Source organism: Pleurodeles waltl, chromosome 3_1 (assembly GCF_031143425.1).
Source record: "Pleurodeles waltl isolate 20211129_DDA chromosome 3_1, aPleWal1.hap1.20221129, whole genome shotgun sequence".
In the NCBI taxonomy this organism is placed as follows: domain Eukaryota; kingdom Metazoa; phylum Chordata; class Amphibia; order Caudata; family Salamandridae; genus Pleurodeles; species Pleurodeles waltl.
In genome coordinates this window covers 794,462,150-794,482,894 of record NC_090440.1, presented here as the reverse complement: position 1 = coordinate 794,482,894, position 20,745 = coordinate 794,462,150, and the positions used below count along the sequence as shown (strand labels likewise).

The 20,745-nt window shown below is 49.0% G+C and overlaps 1 protein-coding gene across 7 annotated transcripts in view; it reads left to right on the top strand.

The window, feature by feature from the left end:
- Positions 1-20,745, top strand: part of SCUBE2 (signal peptide, CUB domain and EGF like domain containing 2) — a 369,914-nt gene that overhangs the window by 117,901 nt on the left and 231,268 nt on the right. For all 7 annotated transcript variants that reach the window (XM_069223650.1, XM_069223648.1, XM_069223647.1 and 4 more), the window contains exon 6: positions 18,080-18,196. In XM_069223650.1, the coding sequence (XP_069079751.1) occupies positions 18,080-18,196 (117 nt within the window). The remainder of the gene's footprint in view (positions 1-18,079; positions 18,197-20,745) is intronic.

Sequence of the window (20,745 nt, the reverse complement as noted above, 5' to 3'; positions counted from 1 at the left end):
TGAAGAGGTTTTGGAGTATTTCTGGATTGCTAATGCAGTCTTTATACACATCTAGGGCTCACATAGATCTTACATGTCTGATTTGACCTTATCAGAACAAACACAAATCGACCCCAGAGATGCCCAGTGTTTGGAAATGGATGAGTGGAATGGTCAAATGATTCCTTTTGTGCATACAGAACGGCCTGATATGGGAATGCAGTCATAACAGGAGACCGACATGCCAACAGGCTTTTTCAGTTTGCAGATTAGAGCAGAAGATTCGCCACTGCTCAGTCTGATCATGAACTGCTTGAATTCCGAAGAGCAGCAAAGCTGCAGGCCTTTCTTTATAAAGCTCTATTCTGGAAAGAGGAAGAGAATGTCAACTTCCACCTTCGCTCCCAGCACATTAGTAAATCACCTTTGTCCAGAATGTTTGAATGATGGCACATTCTCATACTTGTCTAGTGAGGTACAAAAGCAATTGCTTTCAGGCACTAGGACGGTCTGCTTCTAATATAACATCTGGATTAGGAGCAGGTCCTCTCGAATTTTGACCTCTGGGGTGCATTAGTACCACCTCTTAATCGGTCTTCAAGGAAGAATCCCAGATCCTGTTCCCACTTATTTATAAGGTTGAGCAGGCAATCTAATGGATAATTTTCCAGGATATTCTATATGGCTGACATGACCCTTCTGGTCACTTTTTCTGTCTATACCTTATTCTCTAGACCGCTAGCGTTGGGTGCCTCTGCCCAGCCACCCAAGTAGTCAACATAGGGGCAGAGTTTTTCTTCTCTCTAGTCCTGTGACTGGAATAACTCCTATTCTTCTTGTAGTTAGGGACATGTTGCTCTTACTCCTGTCCCACCAGGTCTTGCACTTTAGGCATGCTAATAAGACCCCATTTCTCAAGTCCCTTCAGTGATACCACTTCCCTCAGCAGAATCCAGAATGGACATGCCTCATTATTCTTCTCTTTGGCCTTTGTGCTGCTGTCACTATTTCTCACATCTTAATTAGACCACTCGTGGCTCCCGTGAGTGTGGATTCTCCACTTCCGCAGCAGAGACAGTGAAGGTACTTCAATGCAGTCCTTTATCTCCTGAAGCTGGGAGACCCAGCACTGCAGTATTGTATGTATTGTTAGGAAATGCATGTTGTACCATCTGGTATAGTTGAACTAGTGTAATTACGGAAGGTCATGCCTGCCAGATTATTAAAGCGTGCTTGACTGCAGTGTAAAAAACAGGTGACTGTAATGACTATCATGAAAATAAAGAGGCAGAGGTTACACATGTTCACATTGAAAACAATATGTGCAGCATTTTCAGTCTGATTTATGCATGTTATCTCTCGTGCATGACATACATTAATATGTCTATGAAAGGACTGATTAAGGATAAATTGATGCGAGCCCAACATTACATGGGAAGAGGTTACTCATGGGCATCTTGCTTATGAGTAACTTGTTCATGGGGAATATTCCCATCAAGTTTGCTCATGGACAACACACCCCTGAACTAGTAATACAAAGGCAATATGCCATTCTGCAAATGGGCATGGAATATGTGCATATGTATATTATACTTTTTAAAGTAAAAAATGCTCTTGCCTATTACATCAAGCACAGATGTGCATCTGCCGCGTTTTTATTCCAGTTCTGCTTTTTGTGAATCAGGTTGTTTGTTACCACCTCGCTTCCCCTTCATTGAGGGGTATTTCACAGGGTAGGTTTAAATATTGGCTGCATTTCTGTCCCTTGGTTTTGCCCCACTTTGCCATGACAGGCAGGAAGAAACACTGAAGTACTTGGATCAGCAGTTGTTAACTTAGTATCTGCAGACACCCGGGGGTCTGCAAAACCAACCCAGCGGATCTGTGACTGTTTAGAAAGCCAAGTCATTTTAGCGGATTAGTAAAAGATATGTGCATAAAGCTGCAAAATGTGAAAGTTAATATTTTTAAACGCTGTGTAAATATAAAGGAATTTGAAATTGGAGCTATTCAGCCATACAGGTCCAAATGTTTTTGCATGGAATGGGATGCTTAGGTGACACTTCGTTGCGTGAATAATTGCAGTTAACTTATCAGGTTGTATACCACTAATTCTAGTTGTTATATTTTCACTGATATAATCGAGCAGAGAGATAAACATCCATAAATTTCACTTAAGGAGTGGGAAGTGGGTGTCCCAAAGCATAGTTTCTCTTAGAAGTTTGTGGGTATTTCATTTTACAGCCCGACCCCTGTCCGCGCTGGATATAGGTAGGAAAGTAGTTTGGATCACTCCCAGATTTGCTAGGGGTGTTGAAGAGGTTTAGTTCCATGGGGAACATCTTTGTCCAACAGAGGAAAAAACACTGTGCATTTGTACAGCAGCTCCACTCCTCTTGTGTGGAATTCTACGATAGTGTACAATTCCTCATAGAGGGAACGGGAGCCGCTGTGATTGCTGCATGGCATTCCCAGTAGTATGCCTGAAAACCTGCTTGTGGCGCAGCCTTCCAGGCGTACTACTGGGAATGTTCGCGTATTCCAAAGCAACCTAAAAGTACCTGGAGGCAGTGATCTAAGTCTCCACTCCTGCTTTTAGGTTTTTAATTGGGACAGAGTGACCACCGAGACTCGTTTTGTGTGTGTAAAAGGCCGCTTTATTGGAATCAATCAATCAATCAATCATAGTATTTATAAAGCGCGCTATGTACCCGTCAGGGTTTCGAGGCGCTGAGGAAGGGGGGGGGGGGAGCGCTGCTGGTTTAGCGGTCGAAGAGCCAGGTCTTGAGGAGCCTTCTGAATGCGAGGAGGTCCTGGGTCTGGCGAAGAGATGTGGGGAGAGAGTTCCAGGTCTTGGCGGCGAGGAAGGAGAAGGATCTGCCGCCGGATGTCTTGCGCTGGATTCGGGGTACGATGGCGAGGGCGAGGTTGGCGGATCGGAGTTGACGTGTTGGAGTGTAGAAGTTGAGTCTGGTGTTGAGGTAGGAGGGTCCGGTGTTGTGAAGTGCCTTGTGAGCGTGGGTCAGGAGTTTGAAGGTGATCCTCTTGTCTACCGGGAGCCAGTGGAGTTCCTTTAGGTGAGGGGAGATGTGACTTCGGCGGGGTATGTTGAGGATCAGTCGGGCGGAGGCATTTTGGATACGTTGGAGGCGTTTGATGTCTTTGGTTGGGATGCCTGTGTAGAGTGCGTTGCCGTAGTCAAGTCTGCTGCTGACGAGGGCCTGGGTCACCGTCTTTCTGGTTTCTGTTGGAATCCACTTGAAGATTCTGCGGAGCATTCGAAGGGTGTTGAAACAGGAGGAGGAGAAGGCGCTGACCTGTTTGGACATGGTGAGGGCGGAGTCCAGGATGAAGCCGAGGTTTCTTGCGTGGCTGGCAGGGGTGGGTGGGGGTCCGAGGACGGAGGGCCACCATGAGTCGTTCCAGGCTGAGGGAGTGCGTCCGAGGATGAGGACTTCCGTCTTGTCGGAGTTGAGTTTCAGGCGACTGTTGTTCATCCAATCGGCGATGGATTTTAGTCCCTCGTGGAGGTTTGTTTTGGCGGTGAGCGGGTCTTTGGTCAGGGAGAGGACGAGCTGGGTATCGTCGGCGTAGGAGCTGATGCTGAGATGATGTTGGCGGGCCAGTTGAGCGAGGGGGGCCATGTAGACGTTGAACAACGTGGGGCTGAGGGAGGATCCTTGGGGGACGCCGCAGATGAGGTTGGTGGCTTTGGAGCGGAAAGGGGAGAGACGGACTCTCTGCGTTCTGTCGGAGAGGAAGGATGAGATCCAGTGGAGGGCTTTATCTTGGATGCCGGCTTCCTGGAGGCGGGTCAGTAGGGTGCGGTGGCAGACGGTGTCAAAAGCGGCTGATAGGTCGAGGAGGATGAGGGCTGAGGTTTCGCCGTTGTCCATTTGATGTCTGATGTCATCTGTGGCGGCGAGGAGGGCGGTCTCAGTGCTGTGGTTTCGTCTGAATCCAGATTGTGAGGGGTCCAGGATGGAATTGTCTTCGAGGAAGTGGGTGAGCTGAGTGTTGACGATCTTCTCGATGACTTTCGCTGGAAAAGGGAGGAGAGAGATCGGACTGAAGTTTTTGAGGTCGTTGGGGTCAGCCTTGGGTTTTTTGAGGAGGGGTTGGATTTCTGCGTGTTTCCAGCTGTCCGGGAAGGTAGCAGAAGTGAAGGAGAGGTTGATGATCTTGCGGAGTTCGGGGGCGATGGTGGCGTTGGCTGAGTTGAAAACATGATGGGGGCAGGGGTCTGTGGGGGAGCCTGAGTGGATGGTGTTCATGGTTGCTAAGGTTTCTGCCTCGTCCACGTGGGTCCAGGCGGTGAGGCGGCAGTCGCGGGAGGAGACGTCGGGGGTGGGGTCTGGCGGTGGACCGGTGATGAAGCTGTCGTGGATGGTGGTGATTTTCTGGTGGAAGAAGGTGGAGAGGTCGTCGCAGAGTTTCTGGGAGGGCGGGATGTCGTTGGAGTTGGCTTTCGGATTGGAGAGTTCCTTCACGATGCCGAAGAGTTCTTTGCAGTCGTGGGCGTTGTTGTTGATGCGTTCGGTGAAGTGGGCGCGCTTGGCGGTGCGGATCCGTTGGTGGTGTTCACGGTTGGCATTTTTGAGGGCGGCGAGGTTGTCGGGTGTGCGTTCTTGGATCCATTTCTTTTTGAGTTTCTGGCAGTTGCTTTTGGAGGTGGTGAGATCGTCTGTGAACCAGGCTGGTTTTTTCTTTCCTTGGATGGTGGTGGGTTTCTTGAGAGGGGCAAGGGTGTTGGCGCAGTCGAGGATCCATTGATGGAGGTTGATGGCGGCTGTGCTCGGGTCGATTGCGTCGGGTGGAAGGTTGTTGATGAGGGTGCTGGTCAGTTGTTCTTGGGTGACTTTGCCCCAGCGGCGGTGTGGAGGTAGCTGGATGCGGTGTTGCTCTGTGGTTTTCTTATAGGTGAAATGGACACAGTGATGGTCAGTCCAGTGGAGTTCGGAGGTGTGGCTGAAGGAAATGTGGTTGCTAGAGGTGAAGAGGGGGTCAAGGGTGTGACCGGCGATGTGGGTAGGTGTGTTGACTAGCTGGCGGAGACCGAGGTTGAGGAGGTTGGAGGTCAGTGACGCGGTGTTGACGTCGTTGGCATTTTCCAGATGGTAGTTCAGATATCCCAGGAGGATGTAATCCGGGGAAGCGAGGGCGTGGGTGCTTGCTAGGTCAGCGATGGTGTCGTTGAAGGGGGCTCTTGGTCCTGGAGGGCGGTAAATGAGGGTTCCTCTGAGGGTCGTGTTGGGGTCCGTGTGGATCTGGAAGTGGAGGTGTTCGGCTGTCCTGAGGGTGTCGTCCGAGTGGGTGTGGATTTTGAGGGTAGCTTTGTGAGCGATGGCTATTCCGCCGCCGATTCCGTTGGTTCGATCTCTTCTGGTGATTTTGTAGCCGTCCGGTATGGCGATGGCGATGTCCGGAGACGAGGAGTCGTTCCACCAGGTTTCGGTCAGGAAAGCCACGTCAGGAGCAGTGGTGTCGAGCAAATCCCAGAGCTCGATGGCGTGTTTTCGTGCGGAGCGGGTGTTGATGAGGATGCAGTTCAGGTGGTTGGGGTTGGATGTTTTCGTAGTTGGATTGGTCGTTCTGATGCAGGAGAAGTTGCAGGTACGGCAGGAAAAAGGTCCTTTAGTGTGCTTCGGGGATGCCCGGTAGCATTCAGTGGAGGGGCCGGGGTTGAAGGCGCGGAGTTCGTTGATCGAGTAGCGGATGCGGGGGGCGCGAGGGCCAGGGGGTGTGGCGCTGGGCGCGGTCCAGGCGCGGACGGGCGCAGACGGGCTTGCCTCTGGCGCGCCTCTGGCGCCAGCGGCGCGCCCGCTGCGCGGACGCGCAGCGCCAGCCATTAAGAAGGGAGGGGGGAGTGGGGAGGGAGGAGCAGCTGGGAGGCGGGAGGGAGCGGCAAATGGGGGCGCGAGGGGGGCGGGGCCGCAGGGAGGCAGCGGCAGGGAACGGGGAGCGCACAAGGGGCAAAACACTGAAAACGAGCAAAATACAAGCAGTTACAATAAGAAAAGCACACAATCAGAAAAACAAAATGGCACAATATACGATCAGGGAGACAGCAATCAGGGGGGCACAAAGGGGGCAGAAGCGCCGGCGGCGAGGCGCTGAAAAAAGCGAAAAAAACGAAAAACACTTACGGGACGGCAGAAAGCGGCACACGGGTCAAGTGAAGCTAGTCAGAGCCCACTAGACCCCAGGGATGAGGCGCAGGAGGATGCCTGCGGGTGGAGGAGGGCCTCGAACACGCAAACAGCAGCGTGGTCAGGGGACAGAGGCAGGAGGCAGCAGGTTGGCGCTGCGGTCGTGGGGGGCGAGCTCAGGACCTGAAACAGGTCAGAGGTCGCTCACTCGCGACGCGCAGCGCCAGCCATTAAGAAGGGAGGGTGAGGGAGGAGCAGCTGGGAGGCGGGGGGCGTGAGGGGGGCGGGGCCGCAGGGAGGCAGCGGCAGGGAACGGGGAGCGCACAAGGGGCAAAACACTGAAAACAAGCAAAATACAAGCAGTTACAATAAGAAAAGCACACAATCAGAAAAACAAAATGGCACAATATACGATCGGGGAGACAGCAATCAGGGGGGCACAAAGGGGGCAGAAGCGCCGGCGGCGAGGCGCTGAAAAAAGCGAAAAAAACGAAAAACACTTACGGGACGGCAGAAAGCGGCACACGGGTCAAGTGAAGCTAGTCAGAGCCCACTAGACCCCAGGGATGAGGCGCAGGAGGATGCCTGCGGGTGGAGGAGGGCCTCGAACACGCAAACAGCAGCGTGGTCAGGGGACAGAGGCAGGAGGCAGCAGGTTGGCGCTGCGGTCGTGGGGGGCGAGCTCAGGACCTGGAACAGGTGCCCCTAAGCCTACCCCCCTTGGCCTTTGCCTTACAAACTAAAACCTCACTATACATCGAGTCACCTGGCCCCGCCCCTCCCCCTCGCCCTCCCCTACCCCGATCCCTCCCTCCCTTCTTTTGGACCTGTCTTTTCCTTCCTCTCGTCTCCTTTACTTTCTCCCGCCCTACCTACTTCTCTGAACCTGTCCGCTCCTGAGCAGTCTCCTGCCTGTCCTTGTCTAATTAATGTTCCCCCCTGCCCTAATACCTGTCTTTCCCTGCCATCTCCGTCCTACCCCCGAGCTTTTAATAGCTGCCCTGCAGCTGTCCCCGCCACCAGAAAAAGGCCCTGACTTTTTCTGCCCTCCCCCACTTAGGTCTCGCGCAGTAAAGCCTTAAGCTGCTCTCTCAACTGTAATAGGTAAAGCTCCATCCCCATGAACGATAGGTGTACCCCATCATCTCTAAAAAATTCCACGTCCTCAAAATGTATGTCTGCATGCTCTAATATTGATATACCTCGCCCCACACAAAAACCCCTCATTTCTTTATTAATTTTCCGTCTGGCCCTCTCTATGGCCCCTGGCTTCCTGGCCCCTCTCCACACCCGACGTGGCATAAACGCCGTAAAAACGATATGACATCCTTTCCACTGCTCACTCACTAACTGTAGGTCTCTTTTCATTACCTTGAGCAAGTTCAATCCTGTAGATCTAAATAAATCATTTTCCCCGAGATGAACGCACAGCAAATCCGGGCAATGTCCCCTCCCTCGCGTTGCCTGAAGCCGCAGGACTAACTCGCCCAATAGCATACCCCCTTTCCCAATCCAAGTCACCCGATACCGATCCATATCAAAGCCCAGATTCGCCCCTGACGCAGTCCTTCGAGCCTGTCGGTGTGCCCACTTAACGAAAGAATGCCCAATCACCCATATCTCCAAGTAGGCCGCTTCTGGCCCCAGGACCACACCTGAAAAAGAAAAAAGAGATGAAAGTATTCATTCCCTCTTCCTTACATCCCTTCTAACAGTCACTGCCCCGCACATATCTCCGAAAACAATCCGACCTCCATCTGCCCAACGCCATCATTTCTTCTCTGTCCCAACCTTTCTCTCCTGCCTCGGTAGCCATCACAATCCGAAAAGAATGTGTCCCAAACCTCCCCGCCTCCAAACCCATACCCGCTATTCCTTTTCTCAATACCGCCAGGAGCTGCGCCGCCGTCACTTTGCGACCCCCCGCGTGACAAAAGACCGGACCCGCCGAAACATCCGACCCCGCTCGCAAATAGACCCCCAGCCTCACCGGGCAAATGTCCTTGCAAGGGTAACGACGAAGAACTACCGTAGCCCCGGCGCCTTTTTGATCAGTTTTCGATTGACGAACCCAGAGAGCCAACCCTTTTCTCACCACCCGAACCTCACTCCACAAAACGCCCGGATTTCCCGACCGGCCCAATAACTCCGAAACCCGAAACGCTCCAAAAAACATCCACGACATGAGTGTCCCAAAAAGAATGGCCTCGCGCTCGTCATAACACACCCTGCCTATCATCGCTATTAAACCTTTGAGCATCGCCAAAGATATCGGTTGCCGGTCCAAGCCCCGTTTTTCAAATGATTTGTCCCAACCTTGCAGTATTCTCGTTCCTAATTCCCCCGCCGACGGAGGGTAACCCCATAAAAGTTTACCCACAAAACCAATAGCCGACAACTTACCCGATATCGTGACTCTCGACTGACCCTTACCAATCAGATCCATAATGAACTGAATCACATCTTCCACCACTTCATCCTGCCGCGCCCGCCTTCGCGCCCCAGATCCCAGGAACTCCTCCCATGCTTTCGCATAGGCCCGCCTCGTGGACGGTGCCAAGGAGTTCATAACAAGTCGAAGCATCCGTGATCGCCTACTCTCCATAGAACCTCCGGCATGCGGATTCTTCTCAACGCGACGCCCGTGGTCAATCCATGGAAGCGCTGCCACTGCGAACGAGACAAGGCATCTGCTATGTCATTATTCACCCCCGGGACGTGTCGCGCACTGAAATGAATGTCATTACGCAAACATTGCAGAACAAAAACGCGAAGCAGCTGCAACAACCCTGCCTCCCGCGCCGACTGCCGGTTAACCATCTGAACCACTGCCAAATTATCAACCCGAAACAGCACCCGCGAATGCCTCAGCTCCGTGCCCCATAAGCACACCGCTACGATCAGCGGGAAAAACTCCAAAAACGCAATGCTGCGACCACCATGCTTCCACTCCACTGGCCATTCCTCTGCGCACCAACGCCCGTCCCAGTACAACCCAAAACCCGCCGAACCCGCTGCATCCGAAAACATCTGCGCATCCCACTCCCTCTCCCTCCAGACCTTCAGAGGAATACCATTAAATGACTCCAGGAAGTTTGACCACATGCGCAAGTCCTCTCGAACACCCACCTTTAAACGCACGTGATGGTGGGGTAGCGCTTGTCCTGCCAGCGCTAGCGAAAGTCGTCTGCAAAACGTCCTGCCCGCACGCACCACCCTGCACGCAAAATTCAAATGACCTAGTAGCACCTGCACCTCCTTCACCGTAACCTTGCGCCTCCGTAGCATCTCATCAATCCGCTTGATCATGTCCGTCTGTTTACCTACAGGCAACCGCGCTATGCCTGCCACCGTGTCCAGCTCAATCCCCAAAAACGACAGCGCCGTAGCTGGCCCCACTGTCTTTTCGGGAGCCAGGGGCACACCCAGATCTCCCATAATGCCCATGAACCAGCTCAGCACCGCCGCACAGCGCGGGCTGTCCGCTGGCGCCGCAAAAAAGAAGTCATCCAGGTAGTGCGTTACCTCTTGGTGACCCGTACTTTGCACAAAAATCCATTGTAGCGCCGTGCTAAATCGCTCAAACAGCGCACACGAGCTGGAGCAACCCATGGGCAGTGCTTTGTCCACGTACCAGCTCCCCATGAACTGGATGCCCAACAATTCAAAGTCCTCCGGGTGCACCGGCAGCAGCCGAAACGCTGACTTGATGTCCGTCTTTGCCATCAAGGCCCCCGGCCCCAACCGATCCACCATCTGAACCGCAACGTCCACCGACGCATACGACACCTTTGTATATTCCTCCGGGATGAATTCATTCACTGATGCCCCCTCTGGCCAGGACAAGTGATGAATCAGCCGGAATTGGCCTTCCTCTTTTTTGGGCACTATGCCAATAGGAGACACTATAAGATTGTCCAGGGGCCAATAGGAGAACGGGCCCGCCATGCGCCCCTCCTTTACTTCCTTTATCAGCTTCCCTTGGACCAGTCCCTCCTTACCACGCACGGATCGCAAATTCTCCGCCCACCGACGCTCCCGCGGACCCTGATATCCCAACCTGAACCCCTCCCGAAAACCGCGAATCAGCACCTCAGCGTCCTCCTGCCTGTCATAACCCTGCAACCGTAACTGCAACCTATCCAACCTAACTGGCGTAATAGCCTTTTCCAGCCACGCCCGGCCGCTAGCGCTGGCCCTGGCCCTCCTTTCCTCCAGTATTGGCCCCTTGACCCCCACTTGTCGCTCCCCCTGCACTGGCCCCTGCCTGCTGTCCATTACACGCTGTGACCGGATGACGACCCGCGCATTTTGTACACTCGTGTCGGAACTTACAATACTCTCTGGTACATAAACCTTTATTGAAGTCCCAACATGCTCCCGACTTCCCTGTCCCTGTGCCGCTGGCTCTACTGGGGCTGGATGCCCGGGACCCCACCGCTTGGGTGGGGCGCTCCCGAAAGGGCTGATATATTATGGGCAACCCACTCGCCGTAAACACAGTTTTCCCAAACTTTGCTGGCCCCATGGTGTGCTGCCACAAATCTGAGTCAATTTCTCCCCATTGCACTTCGGGATCCGCCGCCATTCGCGCCCTAAATTCTTCATCATATTGGCGCCACGCGTATCCCCCATAATTCAACTGAGCTTTTCTTATGATATCCATGTATTTAAATAAGGATACCGACCTCTCCGGGAATCGCTCGCAATAAACGCTCGCGAAAATCAAAAAAGCCGCCGTCCAATTCTCTATCGTGACCGGCACTTTCGGCCTTTTAGAAAGCTCCCACTCCTCCTCCTTGGAGCCCTCCTTGGCCCTGATCTCCCTGTGGAGCAATTTTAAGATGTCCACATACTCACCTTTCCAAATTTTCTCTTTTGTTGCCGGCATTAAATGAGCCCCCAGCGGCTTAGCCGTACCCATGTAAGGCAGCTTCACCTTTTTAGACGCCGGCTCCCCCTCCTTGTCGTCTTTTGCTCCCTTTTCCGCCCCGGCAACCGATGCCCCCTCCCCTTTTTCCGTACCTACGCCCTTCGCATTCTTTCCTGGCTTCGCGTCACTCTCTGTTGATACCCCCGTGTCTTGCATATATACTCCCTTGACTAAGCGCATCGATCCTTCCCTCGCCTCTGAGGCCACCGATATCCTTGAGCATGATGAATTCTTACCTGGAGATAGCAACGGGGGCGCTCCTGAACTGTCCGCGCCTCTCCTCCCTTCCGCTGACCCCGACGCTCACCACACCGTGTAACCACTCGCTGTACCTGCAATGACTTACGGACAGGGTTAGATATACCCCGCCCCCCTTTCTCCCACCACTCATACTCACTCCCACTGTTCCTCAGCTCGCCCTCTTCCAAACTCTCCTCAGACCTTTCCTCCCACTCATTCACCCTCACACCCGATCCACCACATCTGACACAGCTGGAATACTCCCCTCTCTGCTTTGACCGCCGTCTTGACGGGCCTGGACGTTGCTCCTTCTGGGCCGCGGCGACGGGGGGCGCAACGCCCTCTCCTCCACACCGCCCAGTGGAAGCATCCGCAGCCCCACTGCGCCGCTTACTCCCTCTTGATGACGCTATCCGGCTGGCCGCCCAAGGGCCCGCCTTCTCTTCTCCCCAGCGCCCGCGAGCCGCGTCCTGCTCGCCTGGGTCCTCCTCCTCGAAGTCCAACTGCCCCTGCCAAGAAAGGTCAGGTGTGCCAGGGGAAGAACTAATATCCCAATGATTGTCTACCCCCAAGTCCTCCTCCCCTTCGATCCCCCCTTCTTGCGCACCAGTATCCAATCCCCTTGCCTCCCCCTCCGGGCCCCCAGCACCCAATGCCAAACCCTGAAACCCCCCAGAACCAACCGCTAAGGAACCTCCACTTATCCTGCACGTGTCGCCCCCACGTCAGAGCCCTCCTCATCACTGCTCCACTGGAGCATTGTAGGCCATTTCCTCGACAGGGGTATCTTGGGATCCCCTTCTGCCTCCTGCTTCGCAAAAACCCCGGTCTGCCCCACCCCCGAGGAAGGGACCAGATGCCCAGACCCGGCGGCTGCCCGTTTGCCCTTCCCACCCGAATGGGAAAACCCCGGGCCAGAACAAACCTCGGATGCAGCAGGGTCCGCTGCGTCAGCCGGCCTCAATTTACTAGGCCCGGCTCCGCCCAGCCGCTCCCGGCGCGTACCCGCCGCCTTATCTTTATTCCCAGAACCGGAGCTCAGCTCGAGCGCCCCGACTTGGCCTTCAACCCACGCCTGCCGAGACGGCGACCCGCGAGGCCCCACCCCCCACTTTGCCGCTGGAGGAAGGCGCGGACGCCTCCCAGCGCGGCCCGGAGCCCGGGACACCCTTGGGGAATCCCCCACCCGTCCCCGCCCAGAGACGCTCCTTTTTCCCGCCCCTGGACCGCCCTTCGTTCCCGCCCCCCGGGAAGGCCCTCTCACCTTGCCGGCCGCCGAACCACGCGGCGGAGAGCACGCGGCCACCGCCGCCGCCACCCCTGCTGAGGCCCTGCGCGCCGGCGGGTCGGAGCCAGGGCTCCATCTCTCAACAAATCGAGCCGGCCCGCCTGGCGAAGCAGGGCAACGGCCTCCAGCACCTTCCTCTCGGACTCCATCCGGACTACCAAAACAGCAACAACCGTCGGACCACACGCTGAGGTAAACCACTTCAAATCCACCCTATGACTATGCCGCGATTGTGCTTCCGACTGCTAAAATAGGCTACTAATACAATGTACGTCTAAATTTGTTTTAGAAAAAAACACGCCTCAACCTCGCCCTTAAGAAAGACAACACAGAGCCTCCTGCCTACACCCTGGCCACCAGGTCACCTTCCCCTCCCCCCCCAAAATGGTGCCTGTGGCCACGAAATGGCCGCCTAAATAATCAACCCGCCCCCCTGTAATTGGCACCCCAGATGTCCAACGCGTCCCGGGTCGTGCCACCCGTCCCAAAAACCCCGGGGGGGAACTCCTCGTTCCTCCTTTCCCCCCCCCCCGAGGCCCCATTGTGACTTGGGCCATTACAGTGCGTTTTAATAAAGAAACGTAGCCTTTAAGCAAGAAGTGCACACAATGTTGCTTAGCAACGTGTTGAAACCCCTACTAATTTAAGGTGGACCTCTTTTATTCTGCCCACGTCAGCTAGATTTTAAAACCTAGGTTATTTAGTTCTGTAAGGATTGCTTTGTCTTCACACCGTAGGGTTGCTGAAGGAACCGATTTTAAACAAGAGAAGGGCCTCCAAGAACACAAACACACTTAAATATTTTTCATATTGATTTACCGTTAAGGAGCACTTAAGAGCAGATGACGTCAATGGTCCTATTATGTGAGAAAAACTGTTGGCAATCTTGGGCAGTCATAACTCTTGTGGCAATCGTGGCAGTCCTGTAGCTGTGTTAAAATTTACCAAGAGCAATGCACATTTTCATCCATTTCCAGCAACTAAACAAATACAGTTGCAAGGTTGCTGCTGCAGTCATTAAAAAAAAATAACACCCAAGACATTTTTTTAATGTAGGCGCTATTGGTAGGAGCCCCGGACAGCAATTCATTCCTGTATCATCATCCAATTCTTTAGTGACGAAAACCGAAACATCGTGGCTTCATGTTGCAGCAAGTAAATCCACCCCTCACTAACTGAACATGCATGAAATAACTGAAGAGATCTGCCACATTTCGCTGGCCTACGGAGGATTCTAATTAGTCCGCCTTTGCAGGTCCCAGAAAGCTAGATTTGATCACTTCTTGACATCTCACACTGGCAGTCAGTTACAGGATGATATTAACAACCCATGCCTGCTCAGAAACATAAACTTCAAGCAAAATATCTCAGAATCGACGAGCAGTGCAGTGACCAGCTAAGTGGACTGAGCATTTGAAAAGACTGAAAGTTGTCAAACTGCTGAAAACCATACACTCAGCATCAGTCTCTTGTTTATCCATCACATTACTAAGAGCCGCATCCTATAATATGATAACCACACTTCTGTGGTCACCTCGCACGATAAGGAAACACTTCCCACACAGGATCAAAAACAAAAAACAGCACACTTGCATCACACCCTACACAGTGTAGGGTGCATCTCCTGTAGGCAAACACTTCAGTGCCCCATATACGGGGAGTAAGCGCTTTATGAATGATGCAATACAAAATCATTATGGATTATATCCCTTTATTATCAGTGCAGAGCAAATTTTTCTTTGACCTGTAATTTTCACTATTTTTAAATCGAATAGTGTTACAGAATGATAATCAGGAATACAAATAGCGGGGGGGTAATTTTGTCACTGGCTGTAACCCGATATAGTGTACTTACTTTTCCAGCAGTATTTTGTACTTCTCATATGTTAATAGAAATATTATTAGTGCCTTTTCCATATTGACAGTCGTGGACCTATGTAAACAGAAGTTAAATGTGTGGGATTCTTTAACATGTTGGCAGCTTCCCATAAAAACCTGCAGACTTATTATCATTGTGATAAAATTTGTTAGCTGCAACAGTTGAGGAAAGTCTTTATAGGGTGAAGAGAAATAATGTGAAGAAAGAATGATTTTCATTAATAAAATATTTGGAGTAGGGAAGTGGACATGTGCTGAAACATATATTTGCTATTTTTTGTCGTTTGATCTGAGAATGAAAATTCTCCAAAATATTTAAAAATGGCTCTCTTAAAAATCATTTCCCCCACCCCGTTCATTTTTGTAACGATTATTTATGTAGGTTTCTGTCTGAAAAATACCTGCCAGCATCAATCTGCCAGGAGGTACATTAGTGATACTGCCACCATCTCGGGAGAGTGTCCCTCTCTTCAAAGCTTGACTAGAGCAACAAACCCACTGGGCAGACAACTTTTGCATATTGTCTGAAACTGCATTCCTTTTGACATGCATAATATGTTGTAACTTCCGATCTACTTGAAATGTTTTTTTAAAAACTTTATTTAACTTTTCACAAAAAATGGACAGTCACAGTTCCACAGTATGAAAAGCTACAAGCAGCAACACACGGCACAAGCAAACATTGGTAATCTAAGTTCTCATTTTCCGTGATTAGGGCCAAAAGAGGATCAAGTAAATGTGTATATCGGCCCATACAGTACTTCTAAAAAAATAAAAAAATAAAGTCTCCTCTCTCCAATTTCACAATGACTTTCCCCCCAACTATTAGTGTTGGATCACTAGTATCATATTGTAATGTTCCACATGGGGCAGCGTACGCTCTTTACTTACATCATTTCCTCCTTCCTCAGCCCCAATCCGCCACGCCCCCTCAAAACCTCCTCTCTACCATGCCCCTTCCTTGATTGGAGTCTGGTGTCAGTTGGGTCTGTTAGCCACTGTAGGATTGTTGCCTGTTATGTCAGGTCGTCTAGCAGCTTGTCATCCTCCCTTACCTTCCTCATTAGACCATCTTCCACAGTGACCCATTTATTCATATCTCTCAGCCATGCTTTCATCCTCAGAATTTGTCAACCTTCCCCTGTATAGCTACGCAACACTTACCTATCATTGTCCCAAATATTGCAATTTTTTTCATTTTACCCTTCCTTTATCCTAGATATTAATCAGAGGAAGCTTTGCTTTATCACAAGCCTCAGCAAGTTTCCTGTTGCCGTGTGTAATTTAGCCATCAGGTTCCCTACAATTTTTTATATGATCCTGCTGTCCCTCAACATATCCATAACGCCTGTTTCAATTTCCACGCACCTGGCATTTGGCATTGATTTGCTCTTATATATTTTTGTCAATTTTGTGTGGGCCAGGAACATTCAATGCGAAACATTGAATTGTGCAGCTTAAATTGTGGGCTACACTTTCTTTACATGGAGGCATGTAGGCTTGAGGTAGATATTTCTGCAGAATTCAGTAGATTATGCAAAAGGATATGGATCACATTGCAGATTTGTAATCCAGTACACTTGTCAACAGTTTACTCTTTCAAGGAGCCTTTTGGAAACATTTTGGAGTTGTTCCAGCGGTTCCATGTTTTTTTAGAACAGATGTTTTTACCTTGTATAAAATCCTACTTTTTTGTATTAAATATGTATATGTACAGTGTGCCTTGTAAACCCACAGTGCGCTGTGCCTAATATATAAATGTTAGAAATGTAAGTCAATAAGAAAAAGTAATCACAGTGAACATCTGCTAAAAACTCTTCCTTACTGAGTAGGTCAAGATACACTTTCCATGAACAGGCTTAGTAATGAGTAGAAGTAAAAGTGTTGAAAGTAGGTTTTGACATGTTAGTGGAAATTAACTCATAAAAGTCTATTTACTGCTGTTTGAAAGCAAACTGGCTTAGAAATGGTGTGCCTGGTAGCCTTGCTCTGATACTGAATATACAACCCAGACTGGTAGAAAGAGTGGAGTGGTGTTAACAGAGAAAAACATGGCAGCACAAAGGACAGCTTGCACAGTTGTTCCTTTGGAAGTTGAGAGCCCAAATGGGATCCCGGGAACCAAAACCATTCATGACCAGAGCCATTATAGACTTTATCTGTGGTTCCCAACAGGAAAAAAATTTGATCTGTTTCAACACTGGCAGAAGAGAGGAATATCATCTCCAGAAGATTGTGGTATAGGAGGGACAAGGCTCCTACATCTGGGGGAAGACTAGACCAAGTTAGATGAGGGAAGAGTTCAGGTATAGTGAAAAAGTTAATGTTGAAAAAGGTTGGATATTGGCGGGAAGGTTTCCAGGGTTGGATATATGGAGTTTTCCGATCACAGCTAGTACACAGGATAAGACTGGCACCTCACCATCACATCTTCAGAACATTCCCAAACATGGGAAGAAAAATCTGAAACAAAAAGACTTTGCCTGACTGCTGGAAAAAAGATTCTCTTAGAACTCTTGATTCCTGCTGAAACTCAGGGATTGGAACTACTGTACAAGGGTTAAGTGGCTGCCGTCCTTTTCCTGCTACAGGAACATAATGGGCAGAAGGGCTCCTTTACTTGAAGAAGGCCTAGCTTTCCACTGTGGACTGGACCCTGAAGAGGCCCTGTGCACGGCTGCAGTTTCCAACCTTTCCCTGTTGAAGGGTTTTGAGAATCCAAAAAGTGACTGTGTCTGAAGTTAAAACCTTGGGCAAGGGCAGATCAGCAAATTACCCTGGTGGCCAAACTACACCTGTGGATAAAAGTCCTGCTTTGTCTTGCTAGTACCTTTTGATGCTAGTACAGTAGACTTCAGCAGGAGCTCGGTGGCGATGTGCATGATTTCTAGAGACCCTTGCCAGCTTCATCATCCTGCATTGCCCCACTGAAGAACTTTGATCACCAACTCATTTTCCAAGTCCCATTTTTAAAATTTTGACTGCAGTGACCTGCTCGGTGTACCCAATATCTGCCGCATCACAGTTGGTCGTAAATCACACGAGTCCTTGTCAACTGTGAACTATGTTTCAATTGGCATTTTAAGTTTCTTGGCACCTCTTGACTCAAAACTTTAAAAAAAATCCACATCTAGGGTTCCATATCCAATTTAAATAGGTTTTTTGCTCACTGAAATTTAAATTGTTTTGCGAAGTTTATTGTGCTAGTGTCATTAACTTTAATGTTGTTTGGTACTGCTTAAACATAACACACATTCCCTGGGAGATTGTTAATTGCTTGTGCCATCAGTACGAGGGACTGTACAGAGTCTCTTAGTAGTGCATTGTGGTCTAGCCATGTAATGATTATTAAGTCGGCAGGGATACCTTTACCCCCTAGATGAATCAACCAGTTTCTGATTGTATGCTTGGTCATAATAGGTTTCGTACTTATACTTTTTCTTTCAGAATCTAATTTGAAGTGTTGCATGTACCTTACAGCATTGTATCTCAGTTAATCTTGATTCATACGTGTTACAGAACTATATCTAACTGGTAAACATAGAGTTCTTTTGTAATATGTTCAAACAGTCTGATATGTCTAATTTTTCTCCCATATATGTTTTTGCTCAGTGACATGTAACCATGGAAACGGTGGTTGCCAGCACACATGCGATGATACAGACGATGGTCCTGTTTGCGGATGCCATCCAAAGTACACACTGCACTCTGATGGAAAAACGTGCCTGGGTCAGTAAATAAAATATTGCATTGAACTCATTTGTGAAAATATGCTTTTCAGTATGTACTGCGAGGAATACCATTAGCATACGTATTTGAAATGTAAAATGAGGGTAATTCACTATGGAACGTGAATGAGGCATCTTGAAATAAGTCATTCAAAGTGCGATAATCAGTTGTCATAAAGGCTGAATTGTATTTGTTTCATAGTGTACACTATGGAATAATGTTCTTGGCCTGTATTCAATTAAACACTACTAAACATATCATTTTTGAAATTCTATCTGCGTGCCTGTTATTTAGTGTAGTTTCTCTAGGGATATGTATTTTTACTCTGATATTCTGTAAACAATGTTTAAAGTAACATTAATATGAGAAGTAAGGAAGTCACTGCCTCACTGGCAGATCAGCATTACCTGGGAGGAGGGGGAATGCTATTCTTGGTGTATTAGTGCCATATTTGTCATTTTCTCATCCTTATTGACTAAAACCAGAAATTAGATATAATAAATATAATAAGTGAATGATTTGTGGGGGTTTGAAAGTGCTGCTGTTTTTTCCTAAATAAGAAACACATATATATATTTTGTAGAGAGATGTTGCAGACTGCAATTAAGACTAGATCTAAATTTCAGTTAAAAGGCTATTTTTGTTTAGATTATAAGGGTGCACTGTTTAGCGAGTGCATGAAATGGTAGGAAAAAAGTCTGGTGTAAATATAGCCATCAGTTTTTGAGATATTTACATTTGAAAAATGTGTCGTGTGGGCTCCGAACAGCTAAATGATTTGGCTAACTTGATAGCTGAAAGGGTATTTTTTAAATTTGCCTATTACTTTAACAATATTTAAGAAATTTCCACGAAATTGGACAGATGCTTAACACGTTTATTGTACGCTTGGTGTTTTTAAATTTCTTCAGATCAATCAATGATGCGCATAGTTTATTTGCCAATAACTGTTAAATCCTTTAACAAATTCACATATTATTTGGCAAACATTTAGCATGCTTAGCGTTCTTTGTATAAGTTAAGTTTCATGTAGATCCATGTAGGGGACACAGTTAAAGGAGGGGTGAGGGACAAAGGCATGTTCCTGTGTGTATACCGTTAGTGCTTTTAAATTAATTTGCATAACTTTTGGCAGGCTTTTGCAAGTTAATGCCAGTGCAGAACTCTTGGGGTTTCTTCAGTTTATAGAGTGAGGTGGTACTAAATTAAAATGGGGGATTATAAAATCATTGATTTTCTCTTAGTCTTTGCACAGTTTCACCATTAGCACAACACTAGGCAGACATTTACCATATTTAGGTTACACCTTATGTTTTGAATTTCATGCAGATCTGTCAAGTGATGTCACAGTTAAAGGGGAGGGACCTAAAAGAGTTCATTTGCTGATAATATAGCAAGCGATTAATCAATCTTTATTATATTTTGCAGATAATGAGCAAGTGAAGCTCCGTGCAGGGCTTTCTGGTTTCAATAAGATCTGATAAGGCAGGGAGCAAAAGTTAGGAGGAGGGTCCAAATGTATTTATTTTGCTAATGATTTTTGTGCATATCTATGAAATGGCACCAGTTTCCGCACAGGCTTGGCATGTTTGACTTATGTTTCATATGTATGAATTCCATCCAGATCCGTCGGGACTGGGTTATGGTTAAATGTGGGAGAAATTCATCATTTGTGAATAACATTTTATATGCTGTGACAATTCTGCCCAAAATTTGTCAGGCATTTACATGTTTAGTTTTCTTTTGGTATGCCAAGTTACGACTACTGCAGGGGTCCAAGGTTTCATGCAGACCTGACAAGTGTGGTGTAGATTTAAAGGGCGTTCAAAAAATGTTTGATTCTAGCACCAATTGACAGAATTTCATTAACGTTTACATAGCTGAATTGGGTTTAAACTTGCAAACTGCATATGCTAATGGTATTGGGCCACAGGGACGATTGGTTGCCTGTGGCAAATCTCTGTTGCACATGACCGAAGAATGCAAGTAGCATTGGTTAGCTCCAATGTGGGTTTTCACTGGCCCGCTCCTGCATTCATTCTCCAGAGTACATAGCTAAAGGTCATGCAGGACAGAGGCTGATGCAACCTGATACAAAGGAGTTATCATTCCCCACCACTCCAACCATCCTTCACATTTATTCATGCAATCACCAATAAGCAGATTTACCTTTCCATCTAAAAACACAGTTAATTGGAAGTTCTGATTAGCTTTTGTCATCACACCTTAATGTATGTTAATGTATACCAGCTGAAGGGAATGGGCATGCCTCCAAGTGAGTGAGACATGCTCGGAACTTGCTTTACTCCTCCCATGTACTTCATGAAATGGTGCTGCCAGGCTCGTCCCCTCCCGAGAAGAAGACAAGGGTGCGGAATTCATAACTGCTCTTCAGCAGACTGGAGCGGTTAATAATCAGGTAGCCCCTACTACAGCCTGCTGAAAGACAATGAGAGAGGAGCCCCACCAGAGTAGTGGTGTTGTCCCAAGATGGCACCTGGTGCCACACTGTCCAGATGAGATCATTGAGCCTTGTCCATGCCTGAAGA